The sequence below is a fragment of the Schistocerca serialis genome, chromosome 4 (genome assembly GCF_023864345.2).
Source record: "Schistocerca serialis cubense isolate TAMUIC-IGC-003099 chromosome 4, iqSchSeri2.2, whole genome shotgun sequence".
NCBI lineage: Eukaryota > Metazoa > Arthropoda > Insecta > Orthoptera > Acrididae > Schistocerca > Schistocerca serialis.
In genome coordinates this window covers 452,515,684-452,539,576 of record NC_064641.1, presented here as the reverse complement: position 1 = coordinate 452,539,576, position 23,893 = coordinate 452,515,684, and the positions used below count along the sequence as shown (strand labels likewise).

At 38.8% G+C, this 23,893-nt stretch overlaps 1 protein-coding gene across 2 annotated transcripts in view; it reads right to left on the bottom strand.

Annotated features, from left to right (window-relative positions):
• LOC126475093 (probable phosphorylase b kinase regulatory subunit alpha) overlaps nucleotides 1–23,893 on the bottom strand; it is a 263,393-nt gene that overhangs the window by 96,395 nt on the left and 143,105 nt on the right. For both annotated transcript variants that reach the window (XM_050102666.1, XM_050102667.1), the window contains exons 12-13: nucleotides 8,937–9,009; nucleotides 2,984–3,075 (exon numbers count right to left, since the gene is read on the bottom strand). In XM_050102666.1, coding sequence (XP_049958623.1) covers nucleotides 2,984–3,075; nucleotides 8,937–9,009 — 165 coding nt within the window. The remainder of the gene's footprint in view (nucleotides 1–2,983; nucleotides 3,076–8,936; nucleotides 9,010–23,893) is intronic.

Genomic DNA, 23,893 nt, shown 5'->3' with positions numbered 1-23,893 from the left:
GAGTAGGAAAATAGGAATGCGGGTAAGCTACTACAAACAGCATAGTGAACGCATTATTGTGGCCAAGATAGATACGAAGCCCACACCTACTACAGTAGTACAAGTTTATATGCCAACTAGCTCTGCAGATGACGAAGAAATTGAAGAAATGTATGATGAAATAAAAGAAATTATTCAGATAGTGAAGGGAGACGAAAATTTAATAGTCATGGGTGACTGGAATTCAAGTGTAGGAAAAGGGAGAGAAGGAAACGTAGTAGGTGAATATGGATTGGGGATAAGAAATGAAAGAGGAAGCCGCCTGATAGAATTTTGCACAGAGCACAACTTAATCATAGCTAACACTTGGTTTAAGAATCATGATAGAAGGTTGTATACATGGAAGAACCCTGGAGATACTAAAAGGTACCAGATAGATTATATAATGGTAAGACAGAGATTTAGGAACCAGGTTTTAAATTGTAAGACATTTCCAGGGGCAGATGTGGACTCTGACCACAATCTATTGGTTATGACCTGTAGATTAAAACTGAAGAAACTGCAAAAAGGTGGGAATTTAAGGAGATGGGACCTGGATAAACTGAAAGAACCAGAGGTTGTACAGAGTTTCAGGGAGAGCATAAGGGAACAATTGAAAGGAATGGGGGAAAGAAATACAGTAGAAGAAGAATGGGTAGCTCTGAGGGATGAAGTAGTGAAGGCAGCAGACGATCAAGTAGGTAAAAAGAAGAGGGTTAGTAGAAATCCTTGGGTAACAGAAGAAATATTGAATTTAATTGATGAAAGGAGAAAATATAAAAATGCAGTAAATGAAGCAGGCAAAAAGGAATACAAACGTCTCAAAAATGAGATCGACAGGAAGTGCAAAATGGCTAAGCAGGGATGGCTAGAGGACAAATGTAAGGATGTAGAGGCTTATCTCACTAGGGGTAAGATAGATACTGCCTACAGGAAAATTAAAGAGACCTTTGGAGATAAGAGAACCACATGTATGAACATCAAGAGCTCAGATGGAAACCCAGTTCTAAGCAAAGAAGGGAAAGCAGAAAGGTGGAAGGAGTATATAGAGGGTCTATACAAGGGCGATGCACTTGAGGACAATATTATGGAAATGGAAGAGGATGTAGATGAAGATGAAATGGGAGATACGATACTGCGTGAGGAGTTTGACAGAGCACTGAAGGATCTGAGTCGAAACAAGGCCCCCGGAGTAGACAACATTCCATTGGAACTACTGACGGCCTTGGGAGAGCCAGTCCTGACAAAACTCTACCATCTGGTGAGCAAGATGTATGAAACAGGCGAAATACCCTCAGACTTCAAGAAGAATATAATAATTCCAATCCCAAAGAAAGCAGGTGTTGACAGATGTGAAAATTACCGAACTATCAGTTTAATAAGTCACAGCTGCAAAATACTAACACGAATTCTTTACAGATGAATGGAAAAACTAGTAGAAGCCAACCTCGGGGAAGATCAGTTTGGATTCCGTAGAAATACTGGAACACGTGAGGCAACACTGACCTTACGACTTATCTTAGAAGAAAGTTTAAGGAAAGGCAAACCTACGTTTCTAGCATTTGTAGACTTAGAGAAAGCTTTTGACAATGTTGACTGGAATACTCTCTTTCAAATTCTAAAGGTGGCAGGCGTAAAATACAGGGAGCGAAAGGCTATTTACAACTTGTACAGAAACCAGATGGCAGTTATAAGAGTTGAGGGACATGAAAGGGAAGCAGTCGTTGGGAAGGGAGTGAGACAGGGTTGTAGCCTCTCCCCGATGTTATTCAATCTCTATATTGAGCAAGCAGTAAAGGAAACAAAAGAAAAATTTGGAGTAGGTATTAAAGTCCATGGAGAAGAAATAAAAACTTTGAAGTTCGCCGATGACATTGTAATTCTGTCAGAGACAGCAAAGGACTTGGAAGAGCAGTTGAACGGAATGGATGGTGTCTTGAAGGGAGGATATAAGATGAACATCAACAAAAGCAAAACGAGGATAATGGAATGTAGTCGAGTTAAGTCGGGTGATGCTGAGGGTATTAGATTAGGAAATGAGACACTTAAAGTAGTAAAGGAGTTTTGCTATTTGGGGAGCAAAATAACTGATGATGGACGAAGTAGAGAGGATATAAAATGTAGACTGGCAATGGCAAGGAAAGCGTTTCTGAAGAAGAAAAATTTGTTAACATTGAGTATAGATTTAAGAGTCAGGAAGTTATTTCTGAAAGTATTTGTATGGAGTGTAGCCATGTATGGAAGTGAAACATGGACGGTAAATAGTTTGGACAAGAAGAGAATAGAAGCTTTTGAAATGTGGTGCTACAGAAGAATGCTGAAGATTGGATGGGTAGATCACATAACTAATGAGGAAGTATTGAATAGGATTGGGGAGAAGAGGAGTTTGTGGCACAACTTGACCAGAAGAAGGGATCGGTTGGTAGGACATGTTCTGAGGCATCAAGGGATCACCAATTTAGTATTGGAGGGTAGCGTGGAGGGTAAAAATCATAGGGGGAGACCAAGAGATGAATACACTAAGCAGATTCAGAAGGATGTAGGTTGCAGTAGGTACTGGGAGATGAAGAAGCTTGCACAGGATAGAGTAGCATGGAGAGCTGCATCAAACCAGTCTCAGGACTGAAGACCACAACAACAACAACAACAACAACAAGCATGTTAGCTTAACCTGCAATAAAAATAATTCAGGAACAAAGTGCTAATATGATACCCAAATAGGAAGGCTAGTTAATTTTGAATGTCAAATGCTAAATCAATACAACAGACAACTATGATTGTGCTACTTACGTGGGTCATAGCAATATATTATTCAGAAATAGGCTAATTCACAGAACAATAGTAAAGGTGTATTGCTATTCTATCAGAGTTATGGTACAGTGGATTGCACAGAAAAATAGCTGCCTATATTGAAATTAAAAGTTTCAGTTTGCTTTGAATCAGTGAGCATTTACCAAGTACTTACGATCAGGCATTCCATCTTCCTGACTACCAAGAAAACTCAAGTTTGTTATACAAGAAGTGTTTAGAAAATCTCTCAAGAAGCCCAAAGTCACTCTGAAAGAGAAAGAAAACCGAAATTTGAGCTCAAATAATTAAGTAATTTTCTGTTTCTCTGCATACATACTACACTAAAAAGCTTAATTAAAACAGTAATACAGGGTGTCTGTAGTTAAAGTTCCATTTCAAAATGCTGTAGACAAAGAACCGCAGATTCGAATCACATCAAATTTGATCAGCATATTATTGATGCAAAGGGAAACATCAGGGGAAAAATTTGTAACCTTCATAAATGTACAACACCAGATGCATGGCACACGGCTGTTCCTCAGTTTGCATTTAAGACACCCTACATGGCTGTCTCCTTGAAGGCTCACTGATAGTTGGTAAATCTATTTTACAAGAACAGTGACTGTGAGGCAATAGCCCTTCTGAAGTTCCAGACACTCAAGGGTACGAAAATGGCGCAGGTCTGATGTCTGCTAAGAATCTAGAGATTCAGATGCATGGCACACGGCTGTTCCTCAGTTTGCATTTAAGACACCCTACATGGCTGTCTCCTTGAAGGCTCACAGATAGTTGGTAAATCTATTTTACAAGAACAGTGACTGTGAGGCAATAGCCCTTCTGAAGTTCCAGACACTCAAGGGTACGAAAATGGCGCAGGTCTGATGTCTGCTAAGAATCTAGAGATTCGTAAATACAGGTTATTTTGAAGTGCAATGTAGCAGAGGGAGGAAACCAGTTGATCCAACATCTGTCAAAGATGTGACCACTGCACTGCAGGAGGGCTCAAGTGGTCATGGGCAAACATGCAGTGCATGGGGAATTGTCAGAACGTTAGACATGTCTGCGAGCATGGTGTATAAAAACCTATGAAACATCCTGCATTGCTATCCATACAAAATCACCCATGTTCAGGAGTTTCTTCTTGCTGACCAGCCAGCAAAAATGTTCACTTCGGAATTGCTTGTTCACATGGAAGTGCACAAGGAACGGCCACGGAACATTCTGTGGACAGATGAAGGCCATGTCGATCCCAAAGTACATGTCAATATGCAGGACTGCAGAATGTGAGCAATGGAAAAGCCACATGTCCATCAAATGGTACCACTTCAATCTGCAAAGGGGGCTGTGTGGCGTAGGTTTACAGTAGTAATGGGACAACCGACTGACTGGGCAGGCAATTGTTTTTTTGTTCTGTCTCTTTATCCAGCTGTATGAAACAACCAAATAAAACCAGTCTCCACGGCCACATCAGATGCATGAATGTTTTCACTCACTCACCGATTTTGACTATTTCACAGTTAAGAATGACTATTGCTAACTTCTGTGTGAGCTTGATTCTCTCTAATTTTTACATTCTTGGTCTTTTGTGAGATATACATAAGAGGAAGCAACATATTCCTTGACTAAACTGAAGAAACTAAAAATAAACATGAAACTTATAACACGTGTCTGCTATAACATGTGTCTGCTATAACATGTTTAAAAGCAATTGAAAAGTTTGACACACACAAGACTAAGAAGCAAGAAATAACTGTTTAAATATAAAACTTTTTTAATATATCGTGTTTTTAAAACAAACTAAAAAGTATTAAATAATCTCTCCTAGACCCATACAGATTCCTAATGCTGTACAGATAGTCCTGAAAATTTGTGCTTGTTAATTTTTAATAGCTATGACAACACTTGTAAAACTGAAAGCAGAAAACATGGTGTGCATGCAATAGACAATAGTGAGAAATGCAGATTTCGTAACTGTCATTGAGAAAAATAACAGAGCAGTGCATATCATCTGAAGCGTAATAAAATTGTTAACGATGTAGGTGAACTATTCACGCATCAATTACCTATTGCATGCATCCCACATTTTTTGTTTTAAATTCTACGAGGTTTGACATTAAAAATTCACAAGCTCAAATTTTCAGAACTATCTGTAGGGCGTCAGGAATCTGCTTTGGGCTAGGGGAAATTATTTAATACTTTTTAGTTCATTTTAGAACATGTTATATTAAAAAGTTTTTACTTAAATAATTAATTCTAATTTAAATTTATTGAAGCTCTTTCTCTCTATCTCTATCTCTCTCTCTGTCTATCCCCCCATCGCTTAGCACCCAACACTGATAATCCTTTTTTCGTAAATTCTGAAGTGAGGTATTTTAAACATATACTGCCACTTGTGGGAAGTATTTGTTTGTGAAAAATTTTTGTCATTATTTGTCAATTTCCTCTGAATTTCTTTCTTTAATATAGTTTCATAATGTGAATCATCCTTGCAGATATTTTTTATTGCACTGAATTTATCTTGATGATTATATCTAACTTAGTCGTGTGAATAAGGCTTTGGCACATCAGAATCACTTGCAGTATTGTTTGTCTCAATTTAAACAGTACAGACAAAATACATTCCTGTATATTGCAGCTTCTTTCAACAATCAAAATACAATAATCTTGTGATTCTTGAGTTTCTCCCGGCGTATTTGATAATCAAAATATACACGGGTGTGCTGCTGGTCTATAGTGTCCAACGGGCACAATATTTCGGCGATCATACATGTCGCCATCTGTCTAACATCTGTAGCTAACCCCATTTACATTAAGATGCTTATTGTGCCATATATTGATAAAAGTTTTATTAATTTTTATTTGTTCCACGACATGTCCAACTGAATCAATAATATGCTGTTCAAATTTTATGTCATTCTCTTTCTACCGCATTTTGAAACTGGAATTTTAATTATGGACACACTGCATGAGAAACAGAAGGAGTAGGTGCTGAACAGCAGAGTGCTACACGGGGAAAAAAAAGAAACACTTGCACAATTAAAATAAGGAAGTATTGGTATGAAGGATCTAATGACATTAATTGTACAGTAATCACAGTTGATAACACTGTGCTAAACAGCAATAGCTGTATGCTCTATGAAATAAAATTTCATAGAGCAGCTAGCACAAGTTACAGCGCTACTTGCAGTAACCAAAGTTAACTTGGCCACTGTTTCTACAGTGATCAGAACATTAAGAGGAGCCTAATGCATTGAAATCAAGCTCTTCGATTCCCACTTCTGATTAGGTCTGGAGACACTAACACACCCCAATAATTTCTATTTTTTAAGCAGTTACATTATTATTATAATCTTCTGGTGACATTTTAGTTTTTTGATGCCTAGTTCACCTATTTATGCTGATCACAGTTATAAATAAATAATAATAATAATATCAATTCATAATATGATAGAGTACAAGCATATAATGTGCTACTGAAGAAATATGTAAAGCAACTTAGGAAAAAAAGTTAGAAATCTGAGTTCCTCATTTGAAAATTAAGACAGACTATTTCAGATTCTGATATGTTAAATAGTGAAAACATACATAACAGTTTTGTTGAAGCAGCTTTTGGAACTTCAGGCTAATGGTAAAATATCATAGTATTCTCAGCAAATAAGGAATTTGACTCGGACCCTACATTTTTATTCTGTTAAGACGTATAGCTACTTAAGTTTGTCAAATTATATCACCAAAGAACACTCATTACGATTACGGAGAAGTTCTTTATTTATTAACAGTGGCCACTTTTCTACAGCAACTGAATTTGGGGAAAACTTGCACTTCAAGGATTCTGCAGAATAAATAATTTCTCTAAATCTAAATCTTTTGAGCAGACAGGTAAAGTTGCAAGACAACTGTATATCAAGCTCATCTTATTTAAAGGTCAGCAAAAACATTACAAACATAGAATTTCAATAAAAACATTGCAAAAATGAAATGACAATGATAAGACTGTAGAAATGAAATAACATTAAATTATTTTATAATTTTTTGAGTGATTATTATTATTATTATTATTATTATTATTATTATTATTATTGAACTACTTGTGTTAATTACTTGTAACACAAAATTTTCTTAAAAATATTCTCGTTCACAGTGGATTGGTTTTTGCAGCTACGGCTGAATGCTTAAAATACAATCAAAAATACAGAATTTCTGCACCAGTCACCATTTCTATAAGTTAACCATAACATGTTTCGAAGTTTACTACATAAACTTCAGGTGGTACCTGCTGAAATTGCGTTGATTTAGGTTCAGTTTGTGAGTAATGAGAAGTTATCTTGAGTACACCAACAGGTTTTTAATTGTCTTGCAGTTTTATTGGCACTGAAAAGTTTATCCATATTTCAACTGAAATGTCAGCAGTTGTTGCTGCCAGTGCACTGCTTACTGTTTTTTGGAGAAGAAATAAAGCTAGCATGAGCTATTTGCAGTTAGTTAAAGGTAATTTCAGCTGTAGTCATAAATCAGAAGATGCCCTTGACTGCAGAAAAATGGTGGACGGGAATTAAATTTGCTTCATGCATGGCAGATGTATATCCACACTATGAAAATTAAACTTATTGGCTGCACCAAACTCTATGTCATCTGGAGCCTTTCCACTCTTACTGGCTAATCTGAACTACTCTTGCATTTACCAACCACACAACATACAACCCATGGTATGTCATGTTTTTGGGTCTGACATGAATATTGTGAATTGTTATTTACAATGAATTTTCATTCATAAACAGAGAGCCACAATTCTCAAAAAAATAAGACTGATGACAGTTCTTTGATATTAGGTGAAAAACTGAATCAGATGATACCATCAAAAACATCAGTACAGCTATTCAAACTTCTGAAGTACATTATACTTATCAAAAGAATAAAATATCATTACTGGAGATGGAATAATATTATTAAATTCATTTTCACTTAATAAAGAAAAGAGTCACACAAGAGGCAATTAACATTAAGAGCTGTGACAGGCTGCAAATGATACTCTATCATGTTTACGAAGCTCCTGTCACATGCACTAATGTACACACTTCGGAATATACAGGGTGATTCAAAAAGAATACCACAACTTTAGGAATTTAAAACTCTGCAACGACAAAAGGCAGAGCTAAGCACTATCTGTCGGCGAATTAAGGGAGCTATAAAGTTTCATTTAGTTGTACATTTGTTCGCCATTTCAGCCAATAAAGTTTTTGGTCCCTTTTTCTTCGAAGGTGCTACTGTAACTGGACTACAGTATCTGGAGATGTTAGAGAGTTGGCTGTTCCCTCAGCTCGAACAAGAAGCACAACAATTCATATTTCAGGAGGATGGAGCGCCACCACATTGGCACTTATCTGTCCGTAACTACCTGAACGTCAACTACCCGAGGCGATGGATCGGCCGCCAGGCAGCCCGTGACAGAGCACTTCATCACTGGCCTCCAAGAAGCCCTGATCTTACCCCCTGCGATTTTTTCTTATGGGGGTATGTTAAGGATATGGTGTTTCGGCCACCTCTCCCAGCCACCATTGATGATTTGAAACGAGAAAAAACAGCAGCTATCCAAACTGTTACGCCTGATATGCTACAGAGAGTGTGGAACGAGTTGGAGTATTGGGTTGATATTGCTCGTGTGTCTGGAGGGGGCCATATTGAACATCTCTGAACTTGTTTTTGAGTGAAAAAAAACCTTTTTAAATACTCTTTGTAATGATGTATATTGGATAGAGTAGCATGGAGAGCTGCATCAAACCAGTCTCAGGACTGAAGACCACAACAACAACAACAAATGATGTATAACAGAAGGTTATATTATGTTTCTTTCATTAAATACACATTTTTAAAGTTGTGGTATTCTTTTTGAATCACCCTGTATATAAATGTTTATCACACATAACAACAACTCTTATGTCTGACCAATACAACAAAAAACTAACTATAGTCAGTTCTGTTAAAACCTCAACATCCATCAAGTGTTACTTTGGACAATATGGCGAAGTTTGAAGATGAGGCAGAAATACAATTACAAACTAGAAATTCGTTTGTGCATAAGATAACGATGATTTTTGTAATTACACCACCGAAAATTAAGATGGTCTCACCTTGTTCCATTAATGTAACCACTTTTCAGTTTCTTCATAGTAGTCACCAATGCAAGTGGTATTTTTCCCTGATCTGGAAAGAACCAAAAACATTTAATGTGTTGACTGTCAGATAAGAAACAGTCAATGCTTGATACTGGTGATCATGGAATCAAAGGACTTCATATTCACATAATTAGATGATATTATAAGCAAAGCATACTTATTCTTCAACAGTTATATTGTTAGTTACACACTTTTTTCAAAGCACAATTTGTTTAAAAAATACAACAATTATATTGTTATGTTGAAGTTCACATAATGTCAAAACAACAATGTTTGTAAATGAATGATTCTCCAAGTACTGTGTTTTTCAGTCTAGGATATGGACTGTGTTGTCAAATAAATTTAGTTGTAAATAACACAGAAAGTATGTACTGACACAGGAACCAACATATTTTAGCACAAAGAATAATACATCTGAATACCTAAGCTGTTCAACCTTACCAAAGTTGTTGCAGAGAGAGAGAGAGAGAGACAGCAGACAGGCAGCCCCCCCCACAACGTTCCTTCTGTTATGCGAGTGGTAGACCAGTGCGGCGCATTGCATTTCAAGTGTGAAAACCTATCACTCTTCAATGGATTACAAAGTCTTCACTGTTAATATGATTAGGCTGTGAATAATTTGTATGGATTAAGTGAATGCATTTTTTGAGCCAGGATAAAAACAAGGCCAACTTTCACCACAGTAGCACAATACATATGCCCTACTCAACCTAGGTCCGGAGTGACCTGCTCTTCCTTTTTGATCTTCACCAACATCTCTCTCCTCCCAAAGGAACAAGTTAGTAGTTCTGAAAGCTTGTGTCATTTTATATCCTGTTATACGAGTCTATTGTTGTTACTAAATATTTTGTCTCATGAAGCTAAGTTCTTATCAGTCATCTTTTCTCCTCAAACTTTTACCAGTTGAAATCTATTCATGGTTTATTAAAAATGTAAGGGCTCTCGGTCTAAATTTAAATGCTATCAGCTCACAATGAAGTTTCATGTGGAACCATCTATTGATTGATTTATTGTAAAACCACAAAAGTCACTGTTTTGATCCAATAGTCACTGGACTAAGAGTGAAAGCAATTAATAATGGCTTCAAAAATCACTGGTCACATCAACTGTAAAGTATGTGCTATATTCAATTTATGTGTACAAAAATATCCACAAAAGCCCAAATTCATCGTGAGTTATGCCTAGTTCATGAGCCTACATTAATGAGTGAAGGGAAGGTCAAATAATGCTGCTAACACTTAAAAACTGGCTGTACAAATGCAGACCATAAGGAGCATGAGTGGCAGGCCCAGTATCCAAACTGATGAAATTTTGCAGCAAGCAGACCAAAATCTGCAATCAAATCAATGATTCGTGGTTGGTATCCTGGCTGATTGATTTCCTGATGCTGAACACATAAATATTTACACAATTATTGTGGAAATTCTTGGATAGTGTCAGGATGGTCTTCTCTATGTCGTCATGTATCCATATGCTGCCGCCTTTACCAAGAATAAAATTAAGCATTTCCATTGAGAATTTTTCAACAACTCACCCAAAAGTTCTGACCTCACATCAGTGATTATAATCTTTTCTTGTACTTCAAACAATGGGTTAGTCAACCACTGTTTGAAGATTACTACAAACTACAGACCACCAATATCAACTGATTCAATTCCTGTGCAAAGAACTTTTATCCAGAGGAGTTGAAGACGCCAGTTTAAAGTTACTGTAAGAGTTAACAAGTGAATAGCAATTATGTGGCAAAGTTAAGTATGTTTGTAGGAAAAAAACTGCCAGAGAAATGTTTTTCTAACTTTTTTTAAAATAAACAAATAACCCTCATTTTCTTACTGTATCATCCTTGTATACAGCACAACTTCTTTGCCACATGCCACAGCGCATGTAATGCGGTGTAGCAGTTAGCATCACTGGCTGGTGTGCTGTGGGTCACCAGTTCAAACCTGATCACTGGCAGTCATTTGTCATTTAGTATCTATCAGTTCTGGAAGGTTCTTGAAATTTATTATAGTTGTAATGTTAGTATAAGCAGCTGCATTCTCCATCCAGTAGTTTAGTCCAATTGGTGTTCATAATAAATGTGCTTGCATGCTAAGTCCCTGATGTCCCTGCTTTTCGACTTGGACTTGATTCTGGTTACAATGTGACTATTTTTGGAGGAGATGTTGGGTACTTCAAAAACATCTACATCACCACAGCTCCAATGAGGCAATTTAAATGCTGTCACCTATATGGGAACATTGTTCCCATGGTTCATGGATTCAGGAGACCAACTGATTTCAAAACAGCAGTAAGTCAGCTGCACAACACGTACTCATGTGTTTTCTGGAGACACTAGACAAGACCCAACAAAATGGTCATAAGGATTTGACTAAGCTGTGAAATACAACAGCTGGATGACAATTTGAGAAAATGTACTTTTACTTGGGTGGTATAGCCCAGCAGTGGGTTGAGAACAACAAAGAGAAGCTCAACTGATGGGATAAATTCCACAGGCCAAACTGAAGAAAAGATTTAGCAGCAATCAGCAGCAAGCCCATTTAGCTAAAGAACAACTGAATCTGAATATGACAGAAGCCAACAGAACTTCACACTTGGTGAAAAGAGTCTCAGAATACATGTACCAAGCAGGACACATTCATCAAGTGGTACCAGCACATCAAGAATAAGCAACATAAAGAGAGTCCAATGAAACGGGTACGACTGACTCCTGAATGTAGTCCCTATGGCAGTTGTGTAAGGCCACATTGACCTCACTTCTCTCATACACCAGGTTGTAACAGAAGAGATACAACAATTTATGGCAGCCAGAACACTCAGACCAAGTAAGTGAGAGATATCAGGAATGAATGTCTACCTAATATGGCTGGAGTAATAGAGAATGTTGAAGATGAGATGTATTGAGTTTAGGACCAATCTCCACCACCAGTTGAATGCTCCATGAAGAATGGACTCTGCCAACTCAGATTTATACAGCAACTGTCAAATGACAATCCAGCTTCCAACCAACTCAGGTACAATCAACATCTCTGCCAAGTGTAATGTACTGCAGAAGAATAGACATTTTGAGGACAGAGGACAACATGCCAGTTTCCGTAACAGATACCCTGGACTTGTAAGCTACAGGAGAGAAAGAAGGCAAGTTTCTGACAAACTCTGTGCCATCAAATGTCAATCATTTCAATGCTAATTCATGAGTTAACTGCAGACAATTATAGGTGACCTGTACGACACAGAATATCACTGTATCCTGTACGAGGTCACTCCCCAACATACCATAGCCATTCCCTGTCCCCTTATGGAGGTACCAGCTGGATCCCTACCCGCTGAGTTAAGGAAAACTAAGCAAGGCATGATGAAGTTGACACATATGAATATCTTAAATAGACAACAGTCACCAAGAAGTCAGTAAATCTGATTAACATCATTCTCAACAGCCAACCTGTTTGGATTCTACTTGATTCAAGAGCATCCTTTTCTCTAATGTTAAATGCTTATCTTCAGCAGCTAAAGAATACTATCAGGGACGATCAAAAAGCTTCTACTCAATGGTGGTATAGTCCAAAATCGGCATGCCAATCTGGCAAAATCAACATAAGCACTACTGCAATCCATCCCTCCGACACACAATGTTGAAGATACCTGTTTGGTAAAACATCATGTCCAACTGCTTGAAGAATTCCCTACTTGCTTGCCGAACATCTTTGTCAGACAGGAATCATTGGCCCTTCAAAGTCTTTTTTAAGGGAATGAAGGCATGATAATTAAATGGGGAGAGATCAGGACTACATGGCAGATGCTCGAGTGTCTCCCACTTCAGTGAGGCTGGCTTGCCAGATTCTGTAAAAATGTAACTATCACAGAACTTGGCACACCATTCCACAACGATGTTGATAGACATATTACCACATACACATTCTTCATTCTGTGATGGATGTCTGCTGGTGTTTGTCCTTTGGTGGCCAAGAAAAGAATAACAGCACATTGGTCCTGTTTGGATGCATCTGTTAATAATGTTACCGCATGTGCCAAAGGCACATCACAAATACGAATGCCACACTAAACTCTTGCCTACCTGTCAGTACTTATATACTCGCATCAGAGTCATGCTACACTACACACGTGCTGCAGCAATGACATAAAACAGAAACTTTTTGATTGCACCTCATATGTTCCTTGACATGAAGTGATTTTACTTAAGTATAAACAGGAAATACCTCCAGCTGAAAGGAACATATATTGCAAGAATAACTTATCAAGGACACAAGACAACCCTTTCAATTTGTCCTTTTATCAGAATGTAGTTGTAATGTCATTATTGAATGGGAATTCCTGCAGGTAGCAGAAAGAGACACTGACTGTGGTAGATCAAAACTCCATATCGCTGTAGATAATCAAAAAAGTACATACAAAAAAGATTGTCTGGGTGATTGTTTGCCATCATTCCGTCATCATCAATGAGGTCCTCACGCTAGGTGCTCAGTTAAACTATGAAGCTTTCATCAACTGCAAAAAAATACTCAGGCTCATAAAACAAATCTATGTGCCAAGGAAAGTCATAAGCATTGTACATGGTGAAGATGAACTTCGGATCACTACTTGCCTTGAGCAGCAACGGCTCGTCCCTAAAGATACAGGTGTAGGGACAATTGAACCAGTCCAAATGAGCAGCTTAATACCATAAATAAAGAACCGTGCTCCTCTATCCCTACAGATAAAGTATGGGAGGAAGCTACTATAGAACAGCCAAAAGGATTTGGCCTGACTAAGGAGCAACATTGGTGAGTGTTAGCAGCCCTGCATCAATTTACTGACGCTCTGCTGGAGTGGAGAAAAGACAGACCAAATGGTCAATGGTAAAACAACATAGCAACATTGGGGATCATCCATGAATTATCCAGTGCTTGTGTAGGGTGCCACCAGCTGATAAGCCACAAGGAAGTGGAGAAGATGCTGCACGATAACATCACTGAACCTTCAGAGCCCTAGGTCTTCTACCACAGTCCTTGTGAAGGAGGAGGATGGCACATGGCATTTCTGCAGTGACTATCGACAAATGAACAAAATAACAAAAATCAGTGTCTATCAGCCACCATGCATTAATGACACCCTAGATTACCTGAGAGGAACAAAGTATTTCTCAGCAATGGACTTGTAATTGGTTACTGGCAAATCGTGATTGACGAGACTGACCAAGGAAAGACTGCCTTTTTAATTCCTGACAGCCTCTGACTGCAGGTCTCTGCATGAGTCCAGGAAAGTGCCTCTTTACCACACAAGAAGTAAAAATCATGGGGCATCTAGTGAATGGCAACTAAGTCCATCCAAGAACTAAGAAACAATATGGTTGGCTTGCATATGGATCCTGGACACCCAGTTGCTATAACACGAAGTACTGGTCATAGAGGTACAGTTCAGATGACTTCATATGGATTTTTACACCTGTGCGGAATGTGTAACTGTAGGTAAAGTTACTAAAACACCACTTTGGGTGCTACTGTAATGTTTATCAGGCATTATATATGAAGTCGAGCATTATGAGCCTTCATCAACAAGGCAAAAACACAGAGACGCCATTCACATCCTCCATATGAAACTCCGCAACAGTCCTGAGGTGCAGTTCAATGATGAGGGCTTCTCTTTCAAGAAAACTGAATATCCACATGAACCCATATGATGATTGCAAAGCTTTGATGGGAGCGTCACCTTTGATGCTCATCATAGTGAAGAGGATGTGACAGTTCTGATCTTCTAAGCTCCTAAGTGGTAGGGCAAGCAATGGAAGTACAAAAATATTTAGGACATTGACTATGATGCAGTACAAAAACTACTGAATGAAATATCAGCTTGCTACACAGCTGAGTCAATAGAAAGACGAAAAAATAATAATTCTGCGTACTTTTGATTTCAGTCTTGATCTTGAAAAGTGGGCACTCAATAGCAGGTGAAATGTTGTTAACATTTGCCATGTCAGATCTCTTGAGCAAGGCTGCACTATGTGCAAAAAGTAGTGTTGAATGTAATAATGTTCTGTCATTGATGTAGATATCAACTATTGAAGCATACATAAAAGTTTCAGGTTTCTGATTCTGGTTCCCATTATAAAAAGAAAAGAACCAATTAAGAGTCTTGGGTGCCATCTACAACCTATAATCTGATGATTCTTGCAAGGTACCTTATTTCTCTGAATTATTTGACACTACACTAAGGCTGACATGTGTAATCAGCATTCTCCACCTTTCCACAGTGACTGAGGATATAATAGACGGCAAAAATTCAGCATTTAATAACAGTAAATACCCCTTGCTTGATATCTGCTTGTCTTGTAAAAGGACAAAATGGAACTCTGCCATAATTATTTCATAAATCTCAACATTTGACAAACAAATAAGCAAGCAGAAAGACAGTAGAAATCTCGTGTATCGGCAGATTTTTAATTTTTAGCATTTTCTTTTTAAGTGCCTACCTTTTTCCTTTTTCCCCCTCATAATGATAAATGGAGTGTGACTATCCAATAACATCCATACAAAAATTTAGACACTAGTCTTCCCATTCTTAAACTGACATGAGACAGGGATTAGGTCACATTAAGAACTTCTTTTCTTCTTCTTAATTGTTGGTTTAGTATTGGAGTCCTTGTGTGTGTTCTATATACCTCCACCAATTGTTTCTGTTCTTGGCTTCCATGGTCCATTCTATTCATGGGTTCATTGCCTCCGTACCCTTGGTGATACCGTCCTTTGTGTCCGTGGTCTTCCTTTGCCCCTTCTACCCTCCACAGATCCTCAGAATGCTAGTCTCGGCAGTCTTTCCTATTCCATCCTAATTACGTGTCCTGCACACATCAATCTACTTTTCTACGTCCTTTGAGCAATTTCAGCTTGTGAATAAAGCTCTGCCATTTCCTTTTATTTTTTTTTTTTAATACCATTCATTTCTGAGACATAGGATCCCTCTTGGTGCCAAACATTTTGCTTAATATCTTTCTCTTGAAGACCTGCAACTTCTGCTCATCTGCTTTCCTTAATGCCGGCCGAAGTAGCCGCGCGGTTCTGGCGCTGCAGTCTGGAACCGCGAGACCGCTATGGTCGCAGGTTCGAATCCTGCCTCGGGCATGGATGTGTGTGATGTCCTTAGGTTAGTTAGGTTTAACTAGTTCTAAGTTCTAGGGGACTAATGACCTCAGCAGTTGAGTCCCATAGTGCTCAGAGCCATTTTTTTGCTTTCCTTAATGCACAGAGTGATTATAATTAAAGTTAAACTTTCAAAACACTGTAGAAATAACACCACTGGTCAAAATGATGTCAAATTGCAACAGAATATTATCGGAGGGGGGGGGGGGGGGGGGGAGGGGGTTTTCTCCCCTTTCACGTCTGTGATGTTCGCCATGACTGTCTCAATGCAGAAACGTGCTCTGCTTGTAAAGAATGACGACTGTGCACATCACTCTGCAGAAGTTCCAGAGATTGAAGGGTTTGGTAAAAGGCGTGGGTCCGATTACTGCCTTGGAAATTTGAAAAGAAGGGTTCTTTTGGTGTGCAACATGGTAGAGGGAGGAAACAAAGTGATTCGAGGTCAGTGGAAGTAGAGGCCACAGCAATGCAGGAGGAGACAAGTGGTGGTGTGCACACGTGTGGTGCATAGAGAATTGCTTGAAGGACATAGCCATGAGCACAGTGTGTAAAATCCTACGAAACATACTTCTTTGCTATCCACTCAAAATTACCCATGTGCACGAGTTGCTTCCTGTTGATCTGCCAGCAAGAAAGAGACCTTCGCTTTAGAATTTCTTAAGTGGAGTTGGACAATGACTGGCCGTGGAAGATTTTGTGGACAGACGAAGCCCGCTTCTATCTGACAGAATATGTCAGTACACAGAATTGTCGAATATGGGCAATGGAAAATCTACACACAAATCAACCAGCACTTCATCCTGAAAAGGTCACTGTGTGGTGCGGGTTTACGGCATCATTTATCATAGGACCATATTTTTTCAAAGAGACAGGTGCTTCCGGTCCTGTTATCTGTACCATCGCTGGTAAGCATTATGAGAGTCTTTAGCGCAACCACGTCATTCAAGCTCTCCAACAGTGTGGATGTGTGGGTGGGATCATTTTTATGCAAGATGGCACACCTCTACACATTGCAAATCTAGTTAAGCAGCTGCTGCAGTGCCATTTCGGAAACGCTGGAATTATCAGCCACCATTTCCCTACAGCTTGGCTATCCCAATCACCTGATCTTAATCCGTGTGACTTCTGGCTGTGGGGCTATCTGAAAGATGTTTTTCTTCAGTGCTCCGATTGCAAACTTAGCTGCGTTTGTGCAACACATTCTGAACGTGACCCCGGAATCACTTCGATCAAGTTGTGGAACATGCTGTTTCTCAAATTCAACTTGTTGCAGAAAACGGTGGAAGCATATTGAACATGTTTTGCGCCAGTCACACAGAAATTAATAATCAGATTTGATTCATGCTTTCTGTGTGGTTTTTGACCTCAGGACAATTAAAAACCGATGTGATTGGCGCTTTTTATGCTGTTTTTGGCCTCAGGACAATTAAAAACTGATATTTCCCATCTGATGTGATATGACCTTGCCGTGGCGGATGGCCTTAGGTAACTAACAGTATCGCACCTGTACACAGACGCACACTGAGCAGTACAGTTTGTTTAACGTCAAATGTACACCTTAGGCATTATTGTATGATTCATTTGTCATTTGTAGTCGACCACTATTATGATGCTTACAGCGTTGTCTATTGCTACATTTTGTAACTATTTATTTTTCTTCTGCCTTATGTTTTCCCCCTTCTCTGATAATATTCTGTTGCAATTTGACGTCATTCTGACCAGTGGTGTTATCACTACAGCGGTTTGAAAGTTTAACTTTATAATCACCCTGTGTATGTTTCACACCCATACAGAGCTAGATGGAGAATTACACTGTTAGTGTAGTTTGATGTTAAAATTTTGTGAAATGGCTCTCAATTTGCCACTGTTATCCTTGCCTTAACCCCAACTTCTATTCTATTCTGTTTGATAAAAATGCTTCCCAAATATTTAAATGTGTCTGCTGTTTTAAAAGTGAAAGAGAATTCACCAACTGTCAGTGATGTACAATCACTGAGTGCCTTGCATATGACCATGTACTAGGTCTGTTCTCGTTAATTTGTAACCCTGCTTCCCTTGCAAAATTACTGTAAAAACCTGTCATGAGCTGCAATTTCTCTTTGCTATCACTGCTTAGAATAACATCACTAACATGTCCAAGCTGATTTACTGTGTTATTACTCAGTCTTATTCCAGCTGGGCTTAATTTTTTTTGCGTTCTTTTCCTTCTTTTTTTCTAAAAGTGTATGGAGATATTGCTTCTCCTTGCTTAAGACTGGTTCTGACTCGAAAATGCTCTGACATTTCTATACTGACCTCTACTGGACAATTGAATTTCTCTAAACCCATCTGTACTAGGCATATTAACTTTTGTGGAAATAAACTCTTTCAAAGCATTCGTGACTGTGTCCAAATATATGCTGTCACAACACTTTTTTGAAGTCAGCAAAAACCATGTGAATATCAACGTTAAGTTCCCAACCTTTCTCAATTACCTGTCTGAGCACAAAAAGCTGATCTGTAGTTGAGCTATGTCTTTTAAAACTGCACTGATAGTCTCCTATAAATCAAATGGGATCATTTTCTTCAGTACAGACTAAGATAGTGTTTTGTAGCTTGCATTAAGGAGTACAATCCCTTTATAATTAGCATGTATCAGGGTCACATGTTTTTAGCATAGGACAGATTATGCCCATTTTCCAGTTGTCAGACAATTTCTCATATTCCCAAACATTTTTAACAGTTTCATAACTATTTGAACCAGTACCAGTCCACCACCTGAATTAGCTCTCCTGCAATTTGATCTTGGTTGAATACCTTATTGTTTTTTTAGGTTTCTTAATATTTATCATATTTCTACTTCATTGGTGGATCTCTACTTTACCAATGTCTGGTGCCTCACTCAAAATAGACCAATTAGAGTCATAATACTTTACTAATACTGTGAAGTACTCTGCCCATCGCTGTTCTACTTCAGTCTCATTCATAAGGATATTACCATATATGTCTTCAATACAAGTTTTCTTTTCTTTATATTTCTGTGCTACCTTTTATACAGACCTCTTCAGCTTCTTCTATTAGCTCTCTGTAATATTTCCATCTCTACTGCAATAATATAGTTACTGTTTTCTTCCATATTCTGAAATATTTATATTGTAGCTCCTGATCCTTCATATTTTCTACCAGCATATTCCTAGCCACCATCATTTCTTCTGTTTTTTGTTGGCACATTTGACTGATCGACCAGACCTCTTCTGTTTGTCTAGAACTTCAAAAACTACACTGTTTACCAGTTCCTTAATTTGAGACCAGTCACTATTGATACCACTGTCTCCTACCTTTTCGCCACATTTAACTACGTCTTTTGCTAGTTTTAACTCATATGTTCTATTAAACTGTTCTCTTTTAATCTACTTACAAGGTGCTACCCACAGTATCTAAGAATCTGATTGTACCAGACAAACCAGTAGCAATATGACATTCTGCTGCTATGTGTCTTGAGGTACATGTCTTAGCTACTGCGGCACAAAGTTGCCTCATGTTTGGCACATTCAGTTGTGAGTTGTAGTGGTGCATGTCAGGATGTGTTTCAGTGCTTCTGCAGATTATGACATGGATAATGTGAAGGGGCATTGGATTTGCATCAAATTCTGTTTCAAGTCAAAGACAACTCCAGGTGAAACCCACTGCATGCTGACAGAAGCATTTAGTGGCAACGCCCTGAATCAAACAAGAACATTTGAGTGGTTCAAGGCCGAGAATCTGTGGAAGGTGATAAACATTCTGGGTGACCATCAACATGCACAACACCAGAAATGATCATACAAGTGCGTGATATGATTCAGAATGATCAAAGGCAGACAGTCCACGATGTTTGTAATAGTTTTGGCTGTTTTATGGTACATGTCAATGATTTCTAGCCAATAAACTGAACATGAGACAAATTGTAACAAAGTTTGTCCCTTTCCTTCTAAGCAGTGACCAATGAAACCTCAAGATTCAGATATGCACTAAACTGCAACAAAGAGTTCGAGAGTTTCCAAAATTCTTATCTAGAGCTGTAACAGGTGCTGAACCTTGGGTCTACAGTTATGAGCCTGAAACAAAGAAGCAATCATCACAATGGAAAACACCATCTTCTCCTATGACAAAAAAAGCTTGATAAGCTCACAGCAACATGAAGTAAATGCTAATAATATTTTTTCCATGTTTGGGGAGTTTGTTCCACTTGGCCAAACTGTCAACAGACTGATTTACTTTGAGGTTTTGAGGTAACTGAGGGGAAAATGTTTGGTGTGAATGGCCAGAATTATGGAAAAATAAAGACTGGTTGGTGCATCATGACAATGCACCCGTGCATACTTTGCTCATTGTGAAGAAATTCCTTGCCAAAACCAACTGGCAATGGTCCCCCACCATCCCTACTTGGCATTTCTAGCTCCACGCAACTTCCACCTGTTCTCAAAGATGAAAATCACATCCAAAGGGCAACGTTTTGACTTGACTGAAGACATCCACGTGGTATTGCAATGGGTTCTGAGCACCATTCACCCTGCAGACTTCCAGGAGTATTTCCAAAAATGGGAGCAACGCTGGGATTGTTGCATACATGCCCAAGGTGACTACTTTGGAGACGACAGAGGACATCAGGATGTAAGTATAGTTTTCTGTTTTTCACAATGAAATTCTTGGATATTTTAGGTAGCACCTCGTATATCACAATATGTAGTCTGCTTTGATGTTCTACACACCTTCTTAAATTTAATGCTCATGTTACTTATCACCTGGAAATCATAAGTGTTACAGTCTGCTCCTCTACAGGTTTGCGTATCTTTGATGCTGTTTGTTTGTGGATGCATACATGGCCTATCTGGTTTACAGTTTGCCTCTTAGGTACCATCCAAGTACCTTTATGCATGGTTTTATGTTGAAACCATGCCAATTGTGAAACTGATCAAATGGGTGCCATTGTCACTTCACTTGGTTTACAGAAATTTGTTTATGTTCCAGTAAAGAGCTCTGAACAATACGGACATAAGCTAACAATGCTTTTAGCATTCATATTTGTTGGTAAGTTTCCAATATTGCAGAACGTTGTTTTTTAACCAACACATTTGAGTATTGTTCATTTGTTACTTATACTTTTGCTTCTATCAAACAAAGAATTGTTATCTAACAGTTATAATCTTTTATGGGTTATTACAAATTTGGTTATATTTGTCACTGCAGCAACATGCATGAGATTATTATCCACACACAAGTTCACTGATTCAACAGGTAACACCCTAACTTCAAAATCAATAATGTTTTACTTATTAATAAGGTGTAACTATCAGAGAATTTTATTGCTTCAAGTATTTTGAGAATGTAGACCACATCTCCCCAACAATAATATGACCACTAAGTTTAAATGAGTAAATGATCACCACCTTCCAAACCAAATTTACATCAAGGACCATAAACAATATGATAGAATTTGTAACCTGGGAAGTCAGCCTTAAATCTTCTGAAGAGATGAGCAATTGTGTATACAGTACGTTGATACACGAGTTGAGCAAAAATATGGAAATACCAAAAACATAACACATTACCATGCCTAATACAGGGTAGAAAACATGCTGGTATTCAAAACAGCCTCCACTCATCTCAGAATGGATAAATACAGATCCTGTGCAGTTTTAAAGGGAATCTTATACCAGTACTCCTCAAAATTTTGGCAGTTTCAGGTGATGATGGAGGAGGTGGATCACAATTACGCACATTTCTCTCTAGTTCACAAATGCTCAGTAACATTACCATGCCTAATACAGGGTAGAAAACATGCTGGTATTCAAAACAGCCTCCACTCATCTCAGAATGGATAAATACAGATCCTGTGCAGTTTTAAAGGGAATCTTATACCAGTACTCCTCAAAATTTTGGCAGTTTCAGGTGATGATGGAGGAGGTGGATCACAATTACGCACATTTCTCTCTAGTTCACAAATGCTCAGTAACATTGAGATCTGGTGACTGTGGTAGTCAGGATAGATGTAATAATTTATCCTTATGCTCACAAACCCAGTCCTGGACAAAGCGAGCTGTGTGAACAGAGGACCTGTCAACCTGGATCACCACCACCACCACTGTGGTACAAATATTGTACCATAGCATAGACCTGATCAGCAAAACTGGTCACATAATCCTTGGCAATATTGTGACCTTGCAGAGTATCCCTGGAGCTCGTGGAATATAGTGATGTGGCTGCCTAAATTATCACCAAAGCCCCACCATGTTTCACTCTTGGCATGTAAACTGGATCAGAAGTTGGAAACTGTGTGAAACAAGACTCATCCCATCAAATGACTTTCTTCCATTACTCCAAAGTCTAATTTTCTTGATTTCAGCACCACATTTTCCAGTCATGAGCTTTTGCATCACTGAAGAGTGGTTCCCAGCTCACTCTGCAATTCCTTTCTTCTGGAGCTTCCTTGATGCTATTTTGGTGCTTACAGGATTTGTGAGTGTGACATTCAGTCCTGCAGTGACTTTTACAGCTATCGTCCTCTTATGTTTCACCACAATCATCCACATTGACTATTGTTTGTTATGGTAAGTCAAGACAAAGCTCCAACTGTACAACTTAGTGGATGATATTTCTCCACTTTCCCTGTATGTGGAAAAAATCTTCAACACCACGTCTCTTGAAATACCAAACACCTTGGCTCCCCTGTTTATAGACACTCCCACCATACAAGCACCAACAGTTTGCTTACATTCAAATTTACTTAGATCCAACATAATGTGATCCCAACTACATAGAATACTATTCTGATCAAAACTGACACTTTTAACATATTGAGTACATTGCACAAGTGTTATTTATGGTGGAACACAACAGTGCAGCATACAGGCCTGGTTAGCATCTGCATTTATGGTAAAGCACGCATCTTTTTGTTCAAACCTTGCGTAAAAAGTTAATCCACACATAGTTTTTCAACAACTATGAAAAGGATAGATTGCTGCTCACCACAAATTGTCATGCGGACAGGCACAACAAAAAGACTGCTACCACTGAGCCTTTGGCCAAAGGTTTCTTCTAGAGAGAAAGGAAAACATACATACATTCATGCAAGCAGGCAGATCTTACATAAACATAACCACTATCTCTAGCCACTCTGCAATTATTGTGTTGATGAAAGCAGCAATCTAGAGTGAGGCAGGGAAGCAGGAGGGATAGAGGGTACAGGTGGGAGGAGAGAAGAGCACTTCCTGGCAAAGCATGCAGGGACAAGACGGCAGCAGAACAAGGCTGCCCAATGCTGTGAGAGATGGGAGGAGCGGGTGGGGAGAAAGGGGGGGTTGGAGGGGGGGGGGGGGGGGGAATGGAAGAGAAGGGAAAATTGGTGGGTGCATTGACAGAGAGCAGCACACAATGAGGGTGTTAGAAAATAAATTGGGAAGATGTAGTATGATAGAAAGGGCAGAAATTTTGTGGGGACAGTAGGCTATTGCAGGCTGGGGCTGGGATACTTTTTGCGAGCAGAGAATGTGTTGTAAGGATAACTCCTTACGCAGTTCAGAAAAATTGATGGTGGAGGAGAGGATCCATATAGCCTGGACTGTGAAACAGCCACTGAAATCAAGCATGCTATTTTCAGCAGCAATGTTGTGCCACAGGGTGGTCCACTTCCCACTGGGCCACTTTGGCAATTCATACTGGTTGACAGATGGTCGGTAGTCATACCAATATAAAAAGCTGTGCAATGATTGCAGCAGAGCTAGTATACAAGATGGCTTCTTTCACAGGTGGCCTGCCCTC